Here is a 17659-nt window from a genome sequence, read left to right as displayed (position 1 = left end):
CACATTATGTTAACTCATGGGTACATTGTGAGAGAGTATATTTCGAATATTTGCTTTTTAAGTATTTCAGAAGGTGAGTAGGTTTTTCGTAAATCATTATCCTTGACAGGATTGATTTTAAAGGTTTTTACCTTGTAATCAGGTCAACCATGTCTTAACGTCGACACTGTTCTTGTGATATGGACATAACGCTCATTGTTGTACAAGACTTGCAGTCTCTCTCTCTCTCTCTCTCTCTCTCTCTCTCTCTCTCTCTCTCTCTCTCTCTCTCTCTCTCTCATAGACACACTGTGTTGCCATGCCATCACTGTTGTCAACAGGTTTAGTCAATTCTTTTTACCATTCGTATCCTCAGTGTGAAAGTCTACCTTTCTCTGTTTCTTCTGAATCAAGAGACTTACGTGTTTCTTCTGTTTTTTTTTAATTACGTGATTTACTTGTTTCTTCTGTTTTTTCTTAATCACGTGACTTACGTGTTTCTGCTGTTTTTCGTAATCACGTGACTTACGTGTTTCTGTTGTTTTTCTTAATCACGTGACTTACGTGTTTCTGTTGTTTTTCTTAATCACGTGACTTATGTGTTTCTTCTGCTGTTTTTCTTAATCACGTGACTTACGTGTTTTCTGTTTTTCTTAATCACGTGACTTACGTGTTTCTTAGGATTTTCTTAATCACGTGACTCACGTGTTTCTCTTGTTTTTTCTCAGTCACGTGACTTACGTGTTTCTTCTGTTTTTCGTCAATCACGTGACTTAGGTGTTTAATCTGTTTTTTGTTAATCACGTGATTTAAGTGTTTCTTGTGCTGTTGTCCTTAATCACGTGACTTACGTGTTTCTTCTGTTTTTTCCTAAACACGTGACTTACGTGTTTTTTTCAAACTAGTCTCTGTCATAATTTAAGATTCATCTTGATTTAAGCAGCTACGGCCATGCCCGTCTCGGTCACCAGACCGTATAAACAACCGGTTTTGGTCGACGAAGAAGCATTTGCCGTTGTAGATGCAAGATAAACAGCCCCCGTCAAGGGAAGCCGGCTCTCCGGATAAATATAAACAGTGGGAAATCTTTTATCAGCAGGAACAAAAACCGCTTTATATTCTTTTCCTGTTGAATGAGTTTTATGGAGAAGGGAGAGAGAGAGAGAGAGAGAGAGAGAGAGAGAGAGAGAGAGAGAGAGAGAGAGAGAGTCAGTCCCTTAGATCCATCGATTCTCCTTTTGGAAGGTTGACAGATTATTGAAGAGAAATGAAAAGACTGTTTGGGGAAGATCCGACAAGGAGGGAATGAAGAAAGGGACGTTGGGGGGATGGGGGACGGCTGGGGTGAAGTGAGGATGTGGGAGAGTGTTTGAGGAGAAAATGTAGATTATTACATGCTTAAAATATCACACGCGCACGCGCGCACACACACACACACACACACACACACACACACACACACACATATATATATATAATGTAGTCTCTTGGTTTGATTTCCTCACACATTTTGGATACGTTTTCCAACGCCAGACTTAATTCTTCTTTCCTAGCAATATGGTGGAAGTGTCTGCCTAGCATGTGCTGATTCGAGCCCTACTATTGGAAGAAGTTTTTCGCTTATTTAAAGAGGCGGTATGGCTGTTATGACAACTTTACATATATGATGCATCCTCTTTAGCGAGATTAGCCACCATAATTTTTTCAATACAAAATCTATGACAAGGGTAAACAGCAAAGTTGAAGTAACATTCCCTTGTAGCATCTCAATATTTGCGGCTGTTCCATCTAGCAAGCCTCAGGCATCTATTTCGATCATGGATAATTTGCATACTTAACGAATTGCCATGATATTGTCTTATGATTGCTATCAAGTGCTTTCTTGTAAGTGTGAAAAACCATCAGTAGGCGATTTTTAAACTCCACGCACTGTGCAACTCCTACCCTTTTTTTTTGTATTCATCTCTAATCTTTTTTTATCATTATCTATTTCTATCCCTCTGAAGTTAAACATACCTAATATTTTCATTACAACCGACGTAGTTGCAATGCCCGTATAGTTACCACGTTCAGTCAGGTCACCTTTCTTTGATGCCTGAACCATGATTTCCAATTCCGCATCATTTGTCTTTGTTTCATCACTACATATTTTACAAAACAGTCTACCTATTGTACGAGTTGTCATTTCAGTTCCATCTAAGATTTGATCGTAACCTGGTGTTGTACATCGCCAAAGTTTCTTTGCTACTGATTCCACTTCGAAAACTGTGAATTCGTTCTTTAAATTCTATTACATAACTCATCTCCCTTTCTTTCTCTGATGTTATTATCGACCTGTCTCTCTCTGACGGGTATATTTTTTTTGTTTTCCTTCATCCATGAATATTTCATTATTGAGTCGGTGGGCTACGGTAACGCCAGTGCCATTCCCTGAAGACGTGCCTTTGTCAGTATCACCAGCCTGTTTGTCAAGATGTTCTCTCTTGTCGCTTTTTTTTTTTTTTCGTTTAACCTCAATGTCCAGGCTTGAGAACTTTGTATATAGGTCTCATCCGATATCCAAAGGTTTCTGTCATGTTACCCCCGTTCCTGGTGCATCTTTCCAGCAGATGGATACCGGTATATATATTCTTGAGGTCAAATCAGTCTACTCCTCTGATATGGTTTCTGGAATTGTGTATATACTGTGCATACACACATTCATACACACACATATATATAATATATATATACACACACAAACATACGCGCATACATACATACATACACACATACATATATATGTTTGTGTGTGTTTATTTGTTTGTTTGTATTTGACCTCGCCGGGCAACTGCGATAGGTTCCGGGTTTGAGTTGCGGGCGAGGATAGAAACACATTAAATATATGTATGTGTATATACATATATTTATAATATATATACATATATGTTTATTATATATATATGTATGTATATTTTATATGTAAATATATATATATATATATATATATATATATATATATATATATATATATATATATATATATATAAATCATTTATTTATTTAGTGTCTACATAACGAGGACCGCCAAGACACTGCAGTAATCCCCCACTTCAACAAAAGACCCTCACCAACTCTATCGGAAGAAAGCTTTTTATCTTTCATTATAAAAAGAAAACGACGCATTTCATCGTTCGTTACAAAAAGAAATATCTTATTTCCATCTCTCATTGTAAAATAATAAAAGAAAAAAGTCTTCGCATCGGGAGGAGAAATTATATAATTTTTTCAATTTTTTTTTCCTCGAAGAAATTCTCTCGACGTCTTTCCATTGTCGTCTGTTGAAATGTACGATATCTTTGTCCTAGTTTTTCCCGATAATGAGTTGGGAAAAATTATCTTTTTATGTCGGGTTGATTTCGGACTTAGCCAAGGACTGCACACTTAGAGAGAGAGAGAGAGAGAATCTTGCGTTGTACAGAAATGTTATGTCCAAATATCAACCCATTTTTAAATAATTCATATATATATACCTGTATATATATATATATATATATATATATATATATATGTGTGTGTGTGTGTGTGTGTGTGTGTGTGTGTGTGTTTAGATATATATGTATATATATATATATATATATATATATATATATATATATATATATATATATATATATATATGCTGAAACAGCAATTGACAGTCTAAAGGTTTGAAAGGTGTAACAGGAGGAAAACCTCAAAGCAATTGCACTATAAAGCGGTTGTCAGGAGATGGTGGAAAGGAAGATGGAAGAAAGAGAATATGAATGGAGGTACAGTAAAAGGAATGCAAGGGGTTGCAGCTAGGGGTCGAAGGCACGCTGCAAAGAACCTTAAGTGATGTCTACAGTGCACCGCTTGAGTTCCCCCTACGGGGGAATTAATTTCAGAAATAAATCAATTCTGTGAAAAGTTCCTGCATAACCTTTCATACTACTTGCCATTTTAACCCATCCAGTTGAAGTTCTAATGTCTGTATCAAGATAGAAGTTAGATTTTACCATATGCACAATAAGATTTCCCTATATTTTGATGCAAATCGAGTGACTGGTTAGCAATATTTTGCCCCGAAAAACTGTGCCGTACAGGGCCCTGGATTTTGTTTTGGGACTGACTAGCAAGAAAATACGTCTGAAATATGATGGAGAGAGAGAGAGATGGTTAAAATTCCGCATGGATGTAATTATAAGACGTGATCTCACTCTTGTATGGTGATTAGTAAGGCTTTTCTGGGAAATTTCATACAAATCTTCATGGAAACTCAGTGTTTTATATCGTCTTGAAAGCCAGTGATTACCTGTAACTAAAACATAATTGAAAGTAGGTTTATGAAAACACTTTCGACACATGAAAATATATTTTTGTTTTTTTATAAAGTACACGCCATATCACAGACAATTGACCTTTGCACGCAGATTTATACATATATATACATATATACATGTGTACATATATGTATGCATATATTTATATATAAAATAACTGTTAGCTATCTTATGTTTCTTACGGGAACAGGCACAATGACATAATGATAATGTTTGAGTATTATTTATCAAAATAATTATTATTATTATAACATCTGTTTCATGTTGAATTGTGGGCAGTTGAACAATACCGGTATTGAGTTCAAGAAGGGTCAGGATTTACACCGAGTCACTCGACACTGAAATCTGTGCGCTGGCTATGTATGGGAAGGCTAGATAGATAGATATTTGTGCAGTCAGAGTAGTAGGCCTACGCCAGCCCCGTCCTCAGCTGGGACCGCTGGACCTGACGAAGGAGATCCCCCGCGTGATGATGGGCGAACGTCATGGCACGTTCAGGAGCCCCACTGCGTTGCCCGTGGTCATGTCCTCCTTGGAGCTGAACGTCCGGTACCCCAGGCTCTTCATGATGCCCTTGCAGTGGTACTGGGTCTTGATCACGTCCTCGAACTTCATGACCTTCATCCAGCGGCCCACGCGGGTCTTCGGGTCGTGCCTCGTGCTCCACGGCTCGTCCTCGTCCGAGGTCAGGTGGTCGTCCAGGTAGTCCTTGACCCGCTTGTGGAACGAGAGCCCCGCGAACTTGAGGACCTCTTTGCTCTTCTCGTACGGGTTCTTGGCCAGGTCCTCGTACCGCAGGAGCATCACCTGCGCGGGGTACTCCTCCTTCAGGACGAGGTAGGTGCTGAAGTCGACCAGGATGTCGGAGCAGAGGTAGGCGGGGTCCTTGCAGGCGCGCGTCTCGCACCAGGTGATGCTGCTGATTCGCGAGTTCATGACGGCCCTGGGGTCCCTGACCAGCCACACGATGCGGACTTTAGGGTCCTTCAGGAGGGGCGCCAGGATCTCCAGGCGAGCCCGGACGACCTTCATGACGTGGATGGGGAAGAGGGAGCACAGCCTGCCCAGGGTGTCCGGGTTGTAGCACTTGGAGCGGGGCATGGCGCTGCACATGGACCAGAGGCGGGTGTTTCGCGTGAACATGTCGTGGTTGACGAAGGCGAACTTCAGGTACTCCTCCAGGTTGTGGTAGTCGCAGTGCAGGATGCCGCTCAGCAGGTCTTGCACTTCGTCCTGGTGGCGGGGGGGTCGGGGGGGGAAAGTCGTCCGGTAGGCAACAAGAGGGCGGAGCAGTGAGAAAGAGAGAGAGAGAGAGTTAGTCATTCTTTTCTGAATTTTATATTCAAATAAATATGACAGGAATTCGGATATTGTTTAAATATAATCCCCCTATTTACAAGTGACTTCTGCCAATTGCAAACTACAAAACCACGAGAGTCAAAAGATTCAAGCGAGGCACATTTCCAGTGTCATTGCTACCAAGACTGCTTATTCTAGAAATTCAAGTAATAGTTATAATGATACAGTGGTTACACTTAAAAAAAAAAAAGATTTGACTAACCTCTTGGAAATTACTAAACGGGACCAACGTTTCCCTATTTTGAAACAATTCTGTCCTTTAGCAATTTAACTTGCTCTGATTTGTAAGGAAGTTTCAAGAGTGTTGTAATTACTTCGATGTTAGCAGAAATGATATTCGATGTGATTGGCCATTTATGGCAGGGAAGCAATATGTATGTATGTATATATATATATATATATATATATATATATATATATATATATATATATATATATATATATATATATATAGATATATAATGTGTGTGTGTGTGTGTGTGTGTGTGCGCGCGTGTGTTTTGTTGTGTGCATTTGAAGTTGTGTCTCTTATACACGAATGACTTTTTCATATATTTTCATATATATTAAGCCAAAGTTTACTGACACCCAGATGGAATTCTGTAAATGATAATTCTGATTTAATATATAAATGTATAGGCATATATATATATACATAAGTGTGTGTGTGTGTGTGTGTGTGTAGTTTATGTAGGTATATATGTGTGTGTGTAGTTTATGTAGGTATATATGTGTGTGAGCGTATACATGTAAGGAAACTTGAGAATGAGAGAGCTCTAGATTTGTTTGGAACTTTTGTTGCCTGAGATTAAGTAAATGCACTGTCGATATTGTTGGACAAAGAGACAGTATTTAATAGGAGACATTAGTTATTACTGCATTCATACCTTTTGCATTTCTAAATGATGTATCGCGCAAATACAAATTTCTTCAATTCCTATATCCATTAGTGCATTAATCCGTGGGCATAAGCAATCCAGAACAACAACTCAAATTTCCCTTCCCCGCGCCATTAACCCACGGGAGCTTCAGGCCCTGAATATTTATGTCGTCGAAGGATTTAGCAACATCCCACAAAAAATAATCCTATTGGAGGATGCAGGGGCGGGATGATCCCGTGTCATCCGGGGCCACGCTGCGGTTGATTCGTCCGCGCCACTTTTTGATTAATATTCTTCTAAGTCTTCTCTGTTCAATCACGCGTCTATTTCACTTACTTTTTTTTTCTTATTTTTACATTTTTTAAATTTTTTTATATTTGTTTATGATTAATGGAAACTGCCTCAGTACTTACACGTATGCAAAACACGTACATACATATATGTACTTGCTTGCGTATAATAATTTTCATGTTTTGTGTATTTTTGCACTATATATATATATTTATATATATATATATATATATATATATATATATATATATATATATATATATATATATATATATATATGTATATATATACATATATATAATGTATTAAAAATATATAAAATGTAAAATTGTTTGTATGCACGTAACTGCAGAAACAGGTATGTATGTGTATACATACATATGTGCGTGAACTGAGATAGTTTTCCATTAATCAGAAACAAAAAAATAGACAATAAACGGTAAAATATAACACTAGAAAGTGACTGAAATAGACGCGACAACTTGAAATTATATATATATATATATATATATATATATATATATATATATATATATATATATATACTGTATATATATATATATATATATATATATATATATATGCGTGTCTGTGTGTATATGTATGTATGTGAGTTTATTTCTGTGCGCGCGTCTGTATGGTATATTTATCTCCAATATTTATCCATTCACCCATTACCTTTACCTGTAAGGGCCCAGGCGCTATCTGCTGCAGACCGTATGGCATGAGAGGTTCGTAATGGTAGAATGCTCCTGGGTGCGCCCCCAAGATCTCCCCCAGCAGCGTCGAACCGCTCCGCCAGGTGGACGACACGATGACCTGCACTGGGGCTGTGCCTGGGGGTACCTGAGGTCAGGAAGAGAATTAGAAGATCAGTACCTGAAGGTGTATACCTGCCATATAACATTAGATAGACATTGCCATGTAGAAGCTATTCGGTATAGGCTAAAACTTATTAGATTCTGTATGTATATACTTGTAGATATACACCTGCTAAGTTTACCTGCTAAATATATTCCAGCTGTATTTACACCTGAATGTACACCTGCGTCAGATACATTGGTTATATGTATACTTGATGCATGTACACGTGTTCTATGTACATCTGTTACTTGTGTGGGAGGGGCTATTTTGCATGTGGGAGGGAAATCAGGAGGCTGTGCTAATGAATAATGAAGTCTTTTTGAAGGCTGCAATACCTGGTGAGCTGCTTTCAGCACATAGTAACATCATTTGGTGTTAGTTACTATGTAATGTTATATAAACTATGAGCTTGTTGGCGCGCGCTATACGCGCTGGAACCTGGCACTGCTGTTTCCCCTACCCTCCCGATCCCCTACCTACCCCGCCTCCACTTGGGGCGGACAAACAGGTTTGCTGGAGGAGGGTGGATGTCTCCCCTGCCGCCCGTCCCCCTTCCTACCCAGCCCCACCCGGAGCGGACAAACAGGTTTGCTGGAGGAGGGTGGATGTCTCCCCTACCGGCCGTCCCCCTTCCTACCCAGCCCCACCCGGGGCGGACAAACCGGTTTGCAGGGAGTGGGTGGCTGTGTCATGTCTCCCTTACTGTCACCCAGGGGAAGACAAACAAGATCCACTCGGATTTCATTATTATAGATGATACTTGTCACAGTGCATTGTTGATATTAGATATACACCTGGAAACTTTAAAGTCTAGACAATTTTGACTTTGGGTCATACGTTACACTCTCATAAAATGATGATAGTTATGATAGTTTGTCATAAGGCCTAGGTATGTGTTTGTGCGTGCGTGGTGTATGTATGTTTAGTCTATATATATATATATATATATATATATATATATATAGATAAAACCCACAAAGGAAAGGGAAACACTGGAGTGCTGTGAGGCCTTTAGATTGTCTGTCCTCCTTTGCTTAGCGGACTGAAGAAATATAAAAGTAAGTTTACAAAGAAAGCTCATGTAAATAACAGATGGGGATTACAAAGGAAAAATATGTACCTGGAATTCAGCACAATTGAAGAATTAGTAGAACTGCCAAAACAGGGTTAAATATTTAAGAGGTTTTACAAAGGATTGGGATCAACCATTCAGAAGCAGGGACAGGGCAATTAAAAGATTATACAAGGGGGTGACTGACCACCAAAAATATTAGTCCAACAAAATAATTCTCATTTTTTGTAAACAATAACAGTTTTTGCAAGATGAACATTTTTACAAATAAAAATTTATATAAAAGATACGAATACATAGAAAATATTTGTAAGATAACTAATTTGTAATTAAGTCAGTGATTTTATCTTTTAGGTCATTCTTGATCATTTTTCTAAGGCAGGGGTCCAAATAATACATGCCAGGGCCAAGGTTAAAATTATAGCTGGAAGTAAGCTGGATAATAGCGGACTCCAAAGGATTTCTTGAAGAGAAATCTTTCGATCTGGCAGTCACTGAACTTTCTGTCCAATTTATCCTGTTAGAGTTTTCACTTAAATGAATGAATATAGCATTGGATGTTTGTCCAGTTTTGACTAAATACTTATGTTGCTTAATACGTGCATCTAAATCTTTGCTAGATTGGCCAATATAAAAAGAGGGGCAGTCCAAACATAGAATTTTATATGTTACGTTGTTGTATTCTTTAGTGCTATTTTTTATTAACATTCCTTTTAGTTTGTTATTATAGGAAAAAACGAGGTTGACATTAAAAGATTTCAATAATGATTTTATGTTTTCATAACCACTCAAATAAGGCAAGCTAAGAATGTTCTTAGGGGTTTCTTTCTCCATGTTACTTTCACTATGAAGTTTTTTGTGGGCTTTATTATTATAAATAATTTGTATATGTGAAGGACAACATAAACCTGTTCCTATATTTCTTATGTATTTAATTTCTTGACCCAAATACTGGGGAGTGACAATGCGCAAAGCTCGTAATAACACAGAAGAAAAAATTGATATTTTGATGTCAAGGTGATGGCCTGAATAAAAGTATAAAGGACGGCTGACAGTCGAAAGGCCTCTCAGCACTCCAGTGTTCCTCTTTCCTTCGTGGATTTTATCTTTACTTACATATTCATCACGTTCCATATTTTCGTGATTCAGTTATACACATATTATATATATATATATATATATATATATATATATATATATATATATATATATATATATATATATATATATATATATATATATAATATACATGTGTGTATGTATGTATAAAATATGCAAATTATAAAAGATGAATTGTTTATGTATTCCACAAATAGAAAGATTTGTATATATGAATGCTAATAAAAATGTCAAAAGTTGTATATGACTGTATTATAAGGGAGTCTATATGTCAAGGATAAACAGCTCATACATTATCAGGGAATAAAACAAGTAAAAGATGCGCCGAAGTTTCTTCGGCGCAATCAAGTTTTTTGTATACATCGTATAATCAAGGTCACCGAAAATAGATCTATCTTTCGGTGGTCTCGGTATAATGCTGTATGAACCGCGGCCCATGAAACTAACCACTGCCCGGTGGCGACCTGTCCTATATCGTTGCCAGATGCACGATTATGGCTAGCTTTAACTTTAAATAAAATAAAAAGCACTCAGGCTAGAGGGCTGCAATTTGGTATGTTTGATGATTGGAAGGTGGATGATCAACATACCAATTTGCAGCCCTCTAGCCTCAGTATTTTTTTAAGTTCTAAGGGCAGACAGAAAAAAAGTGCTGACAGAAAAAGTGCGGACGGACAGACAACGCCGACACAATAGTTTTCTTTTAGAGAAAACTAAAATAAACAAAAGTATAAATTCCGAGAAAACCCCCGAGTCATTCTCCGCGTGATTTATCCCTTCGCGGAAAGTAAAAAAAAAAAAAAAAAAAAGACAATGATTTAAGAGCGAACTCATTATTAATGATCTGTCACCTCTCGCGATAATGAACCTCTTACTTACACCTCCATAATGACGATGTAAGAATCGTTCTTCCCTCCTCTGCTGCTGCTGTAAGGTCAGAGGTCGTTAGCTTTCTCCGCCTTAATTGGTGACCTTTCTTAGTTTTTTTTTTTTAGATATTGATTGGTGGCCTTAATATTGTTTTGATGCAGGGGGGTTGCCATTACTTTTATAATGTGGTGGGGTGAATTTTATCATGATTATGTAGGGGAGTGGCCTTATATATGTATACATATAGTATATAGTATATACATATATTTGGATATATATAGTTATACACACACATATATATATATATATATATATATATATATATATATATATATATATATATGTGTGTATATACATAATATATACAGTATGTATATATATATATATATATATATATATTTTTTTTTTATATATGTATGTATGTATATATATATATATATATATATATATATATATATATATATATATATATATATATATATATATATATATATATATATATATATATTATATATATAATTGATTTTGTTGGGTCATTTATATTTCAAATAGTATTTTTAAGATAGAGCTGTGACCATGCATATTTTTAAGGTAAAAAGGTGACTTTTTATATTTACAAGTCAGAATACATCCTCTAATATATTTAAGGTAGAGCACCGACATTTAAGAATTCTTAAGGCGAAGCGGTAACCTTAAATATTTTTAAGGCAGAGGAGTTACTTAATATTCTAAGGCAAAGCAGTGACTTTTAATATTTTTAAGACTAACCTGCGACCATTAGTATTTTTATGGCGGACTGATAAGTGTTCACATTTTTAGTGGTGCACTGTTAGCATTACTTAAGGTTCTTTGCAGCTCCCTTCGGCCCTTAGCTGCAACCTCTTTCATTCCTTTTACTGTACCTCCGTTCATATTCTCTTTCTTCCCATCTTCCTTTCCACCCTCTGTAACAGTTGTTTCATAGGGCAACTGCGAGGTCTTCCTCCTGTTACACCTTTCAAACCTTCTTACTATCAATTTCCCTTTCAGCGCTGAATGACCTCATAGGTCACAGCGCTTGGCCTTTGGCCTAAATTCTATATTCCAATTCCTTTAAATATTCTGAAGGCTGAGAGGTGGCTGTGGTTATTTGTAAAACATTGGAGTGGAGAGGTAAACTTTTTGTATATTTTGATATTTTTAATTCATTGAGTGATCATAAGTTTCCTTTCACCCGAAGAAAACAAAGGGAATGGAAAATTGAAGGAAGAGGTAGAAGATTTTATGTTATATGCTTTTTATTTTTCTGTAAAAGAAAACTATTGTGCCGGCTTTGTCTGTCCGTCCGCACTTTTTTCTGCCCGCCCTCAGATCTTAAAAACTAATCTGGCTAGAGGGCTGCAATTTGGTATCTTGATCATCCACCCTCCAATCATCAAACATACCAAATTGCAGCCCTCTAGCCTCAGTAGTTTTGATTTTACTTAAGGTTAAATTTAGCCATAATGATAACTGAAAGCTTCATGGGTCGCGGCTCAAATAGAAAACTCGATTGCGCCGAAGTTTCTTTGGCGCATTTTTTATTTTTTTTTTTTTACCCTATGCTAGGGGTGGTACCAGAAGGGTACAGCCTTCCGGTTTTTCTGTAAGTCCCCTTGGGAGGGTGGGGTGAGGTCGCTAACCCCACAACCATTTTCTAGTACCCAATAGACAGATGGGTACTAGGCAGGGAGAGAGCCACGGTCAATTAAAAAAACTATATATATATATATATATATATATATATATATATATATATATATATACATATATATATATATATATATATATATATATATATATATATATATATATATATATATATATATATATATCAAACTCGAACTCGGCTTATATATATATATATATATATATATATATATATATATATATATATATATATATATATATATATATATATATATATATATATATATCAAACTCGAACTCGGCTTTATTGCTAACTGAGCCAATCCCTGCCCTCTAAAGATGGCTTAGTTAGCAATAAGGTCGACGGCTGTCGGGAGCTACAACCATTTTTTCAATTTTTTCTCTGTAGTGTTTTATATATAAAATCACTTGTAAGATTTATTATAATCATATATATATATATATATATATATATATATATATATATATATATATATATATATATATATATATATATATGAGAGAGAGAGAGAGAGAGAGAGAGAGAGAGAGAGAGAGAGAGAGAGCTGTATATAAGTTTATATATAAATATGTATGTTCAGATTTATTTATTTTTTTTATTTATTTCATGAAAATTTCCGTAAACTTGATAATTAATTATTGTAAATCTCTGTCTTCCAGACTTATGTCTCACCGCATGGCCGCTTGGTAAGTGTTCCATGTACTTTGTTTGTTATCAAAATGGTATCACCCTTATATACCACTTGCATGTCTAGCTATGATCTTAACGTATTTCCCAATTCCTTCTCTTTTGTTCACTTTACTTTCCTTCGCGCAAACGCATTTTCGTTATTGACTGATAGGTTTTTATTTTTTACCTTTTTCTTTGGTGGTTTTGCCTCGTTTATTGCATAAGTTTGACGCGTTGATTTAACGTTAGTACCTTTGTATAGTCTGTGTGTGCGTTATATTGCATACATCTGGAACTCGTCTAACAGCATCAGTAGGGGGTAGTGCCGCCAGTGCACCTCATGCGTTGCATTGTAGTCATTACTCAAGGTTCTTTGCGGAGTGCCTTCGGCCCCTAGCAGCAACCCCTTTCATTCTTTTTACTGTACCGCCTTTCATATTCTCTTTCTTCCATCTTACCTTCCACTCTCTCCTAAGGATTGATTCATAGTCCAACTGCGAGGTTTTCCTCCTGTTACACCTTTCAAATTTAACTCGGTTTCCGTTTCAGCGCTGGATGACCTCATAGGTTCCAGTGCTTGGACCTCTGCCTAAATTCTGTATTCAGTTCGATTCAGTAACACAGCTACATGTACGGGTGTAATATTGATGCTCGTACACACTCATACACACACAATACACAAGCCTACGTACACGCGAATTGTCATGTAACATGCGCTTACGTAGCCCAACACGAACAAAGACACCAAGTCGTAAAATCCCGAAAGAATAAGAGGAAGAAGATTCGGCATCGCACGAGAAGCGTTCCCTGTCAAGCCTATCCTCTGCAATAGAGATACATCGTACTTAGATGGGGGTGTCGCCGAGCACACAGCGGCTCTGGCTGAACGCCATCTTGGGGTTTTTGGGAGACATGTTTATTCATTTGTTTATTCTCCATCTTGGGATCTTGGGATTTTGTGACGTGAAATGAGAGGCATTTATTTGGTTATTGATTGATTAGTTGATTTATTTTGTAATTTCGTGTCGTTTCTTTCGTCGTAAAGAATAAAGTGAATGACAAGCCGTTGGGATTTTAGAATATAATATATACCGGGTAGAGTGGTAACTGGTGTAAGTGATACAATGGCATGTACTGTATATAAGCCTGATTTATTAAAAAAAAAAAAAAAAAAAGGACGCTCATGCAAGAACACACACACACACACACACACACACACACACACACACACACACACACACATATATATATATATATATATATATATATATATATATATATATATATATATATATATATATATATATATATATATATATATATATATATATATATATATATATATATATATATTACTATAACTCCATCGGCTCCTTCATGGCGAAAAGGGCAGGGCATGGGAGGTGACCGGCGCTGCCACATCAAATATTCCCACTCATGTTGTATGGTAGGCTATATGAAGGCAGCATAAGTTATACAACACAAATATAATTGGTTGCTAATCAATTTTTGCCAATTATTAAAGGCCCTCGTAATTTTCTAGCATTTAACATCAATAAAACAACACGTTTATTCTTAAACGTGACAAAAAAATTTCCAGCGCTGCCAGTTCTTCTCTTACCTGTTAAGCTGACCTCAGGGCATGAAATGTCAAACAGCCCGTGCCTCCACAAGGGAAGCTCAGTCAAAACACTCACTGACTCATTAAGGAGTCTGTCGCCTTATAAACAACATGGAAGGAAGTCCTCGTTCCCGCATTAATCTTCATCCACAGGCTCGAGAAATCGATCATAAATAGTCCTGGCATTTTTGTGTATTATCAATATGACATTCATGACCCAAATAATCATCTATTTGTTTTGACAAACCCTTATGAAGACTATAAAACACAATAGATATTTTTCATCGGGTATGGGCATTCATGCAAAGGTACCTTGTATGTTATAACGATAAAAACTGATACAAAAACAAAGAAAAAACAATGAAATATTCCGAGTAAATGACAAAACTTGAACTAAGTCTGTAAAGAAAAGAAGATATATGAATAGAAAAATGTTATGAATACTCTAACTGGAAAGAAACGAAGGACCATATTATGAGTAGATGATAAATTAAATAGCTGCCGATAATCTTATTTGTGTAACCTATGTATATTTATGCTGCGCTCTCTTATCTGTCCTTTTCAAATGTCAATTGCTCTCTCTCTCTCTCTCTCTCTCTCTCTCTCTCTCTCTCTCTCTCTCTCTCTCTCTGTATATATGTATATATATATATATATATATATATATATATATATATATATATATATATATATATATATATATATATATATATATATATATATGTATATGTAAATATATATGTATATGTATAGACATATATATATACACAGTAAATTGACACAAAAACAAGTAAATTAAAAGTGCGGAAGTCCAGTAGCGTGAGATAATCACAAGGAAGGTCCAAAAAGCGATTCAATGAGGCCTATATGAAAAACAGAGACCTGGAAGAATGGAAATATTTTCGAAGGAGTGTCAAGGCAATAGAGAACACCCAGAAGTATACTGCTCCCAGGAGACATTAACAAACGCCAAGGAGGTTAAACCTTCTTGACAGAAGCACGGATTAAAAGGGGTAAATGGGAAGGGTAGGCCTTTAAAAACTAGAGAGAAGTACATTTGGCAACGAAGGGGACAACGCCTAAATCGCCATGAAGGCGTCGATAGAGGAGCTCATTCACGGGACGCACGGGACACGAACACCCGGATGAAGAAACGGGCAGAGAAAGGCCAAGGTCACAAGGGGGGGTATCACCCAGGAGGAGGAAGGCAATTATAGGATTAAAAGTACCCAGCACACAGATATAAATACAGCTGGACTTCGCGTCTGGTCATTTTACGGATACTTGATAATGGAGGACTGTTTGTCCTAGAAAGCTTGTAACTTTTTCTGAATAAATATCTCCACTAGATACCCTCCAGTTTGAATGAGGTCCTGATAGTAATTGTGCTAATGCACAGAACAATTGTGTATGTGATGAAGTTAATATATATATATATATATATATATATATATATATATATATATATATATATATATATATATTTGTATGTATGTATGTAATAATAAACTATTATGTGCCTGTGTGTATGTTAGGGTACACGCTGATGTGCATGTATTTTTGAAAATGATCTTCCATACATGCGTGTTAGATGGATCTGTGGCCTCTTCCTTTGCCACATTAAAAAAAAAATAAAATTAGCTGGGTATCACCCAATATCCATCAATAATTCACTAAGACAATAACCTCGTCGTTTCTTAAAGCTATTCAGCTCATCTTACGGCACCCTATCTCCCGAAGTGTATCCGTTTCCCCTCAGTTGCCCTCATATATTATGACGTGATTTCCCCTCGTTACGATAAGGTTCCAGTCCCTTATTATTACGGTTAAACGCCTCTTCCCCTCGAGTTGCAGTTCTGCTCTCTCTCTCTCTCTCTCTCTCTCTCTCTCTCTCTCTCTCTCTCTCTCTCTCTCTCTCTCTCTCTCTCTCCAGAGATCTAATGATATGCCTTTCCCCTCTCCGAGGGGTCTTACGCTTCCCTCGGTCCGGATAATTATTCCTAGCGTTTGATTGTATTTATTTGAAGAGGAGAGAGGTTTAATTATGCGTGTATATGTATATATATATATATATATATATATATATATATATATATGTATGTATGTATATATATATATATATAAAGTTTATATATATAATACATATATAATATATAATATATATATATATATATATATATATATATATATATATATATATATATATATATGTGTGTGTGTGTGTGTGTGTGTGTACACGCATAATTATACCTCTCTCCACTTAGAATAAATATAATCTATAAATATATATATGATATATATACATATATATACAGTACATATATATATGTATACACGTATATACATATATATATATATATATATATATATATATATATATATTTATATGTATGTTATCTTTAGTGTTTTTGTGTATATTTATATTAATTTTAATATTTTAATATTAACTAACCAAGGCAGGCATCAACACTCTTTGATGTATTCCCGTTTTCTATGATATCTCTATGATATTTACTTTACTTCTGTTACTCCGACAAAGTGACACTTCAAAACGAAAGGAGAGAGAGAGAGAGAGAGAGAGAGAGAGAGAGAGAGAGAGAGAGAGAGAGAGAGAGAAGCCATTCCAGGCCTCCATTACCTCCTCGTGCTGAGTGCTGTACATCCTCAGAACCCTTTGTACATCCAGGTCACGTACCGACTGGATGACCTCTTCCAGCGAGGGCAAAGTGTACTCCTCGTTCCCCTCTCCAGACGTTGCCTCTGGAAGAAGAAATAAGATGGAATTAGGGTGGGAGGGTTTAGTTTTTTTTAGTTTTTAAGGGAACTTTTGTAATCGTCATTGTCGTTGAATTGGTAGTGGAGTTGTGGCTGAAATTTAGTTAAAGAATATATTATTTATAT

The 17659-nt window shown here is 36.2% G+C and overlaps 1 protein-coding gene across 7 annotated transcripts in view; it reads right to left on the bottom strand.

Annotated features, from left to right (window-relative positions):
* Positions 1-4335: 4335 nt before the first annotated feature.
* Positions 4336-17659, bottom strand: part of LOC136845184 (carbohydrate sulfotransferase 1-like) — a 179634-nt gene continuing 166310 nt past the window's right edge. For all 7 annotated transcript variants that reach the window (XM_067115180.1, XM_067115185.1, XM_067115182.1 and 4 more), the window contains 3 exons: positions 17397-17518; positions 7538-7699; positions 4336-5555 (listed from right to left, as the gene is read on the bottom strand). In XM_067115180.1, the coding sequence (XP_066971281.1) occupies positions 4806-5555; positions 7538-7699; positions 17397-17518 (1034 nt within the window). In that variant the 3' untranslated portion in view covers positions 4336-4805. The remainder of the gene's footprint in view (positions 5556-7537; positions 7700-17396; positions 17519-17659) is intronic.

Source organism: Macrobrachium rosenbergii, chromosome 13, assembly GCF_040412425.1.
Source record: "Macrobrachium rosenbergii isolate ZJJX-2024 chromosome 13, ASM4041242v1, whole genome shotgun sequence".
Lineage (NCBI taxonomy): Eukaryota > Metazoa > Arthropoda > Malacostraca > Decapoda > Palaemonidae > Macrobrachium > Macrobrachium rosenbergii.
The sequence above is the reverse complement of the archived record's forward strand: the minus strand, read 5'-3'. Positions and strand labels throughout refer to the sequence as shown.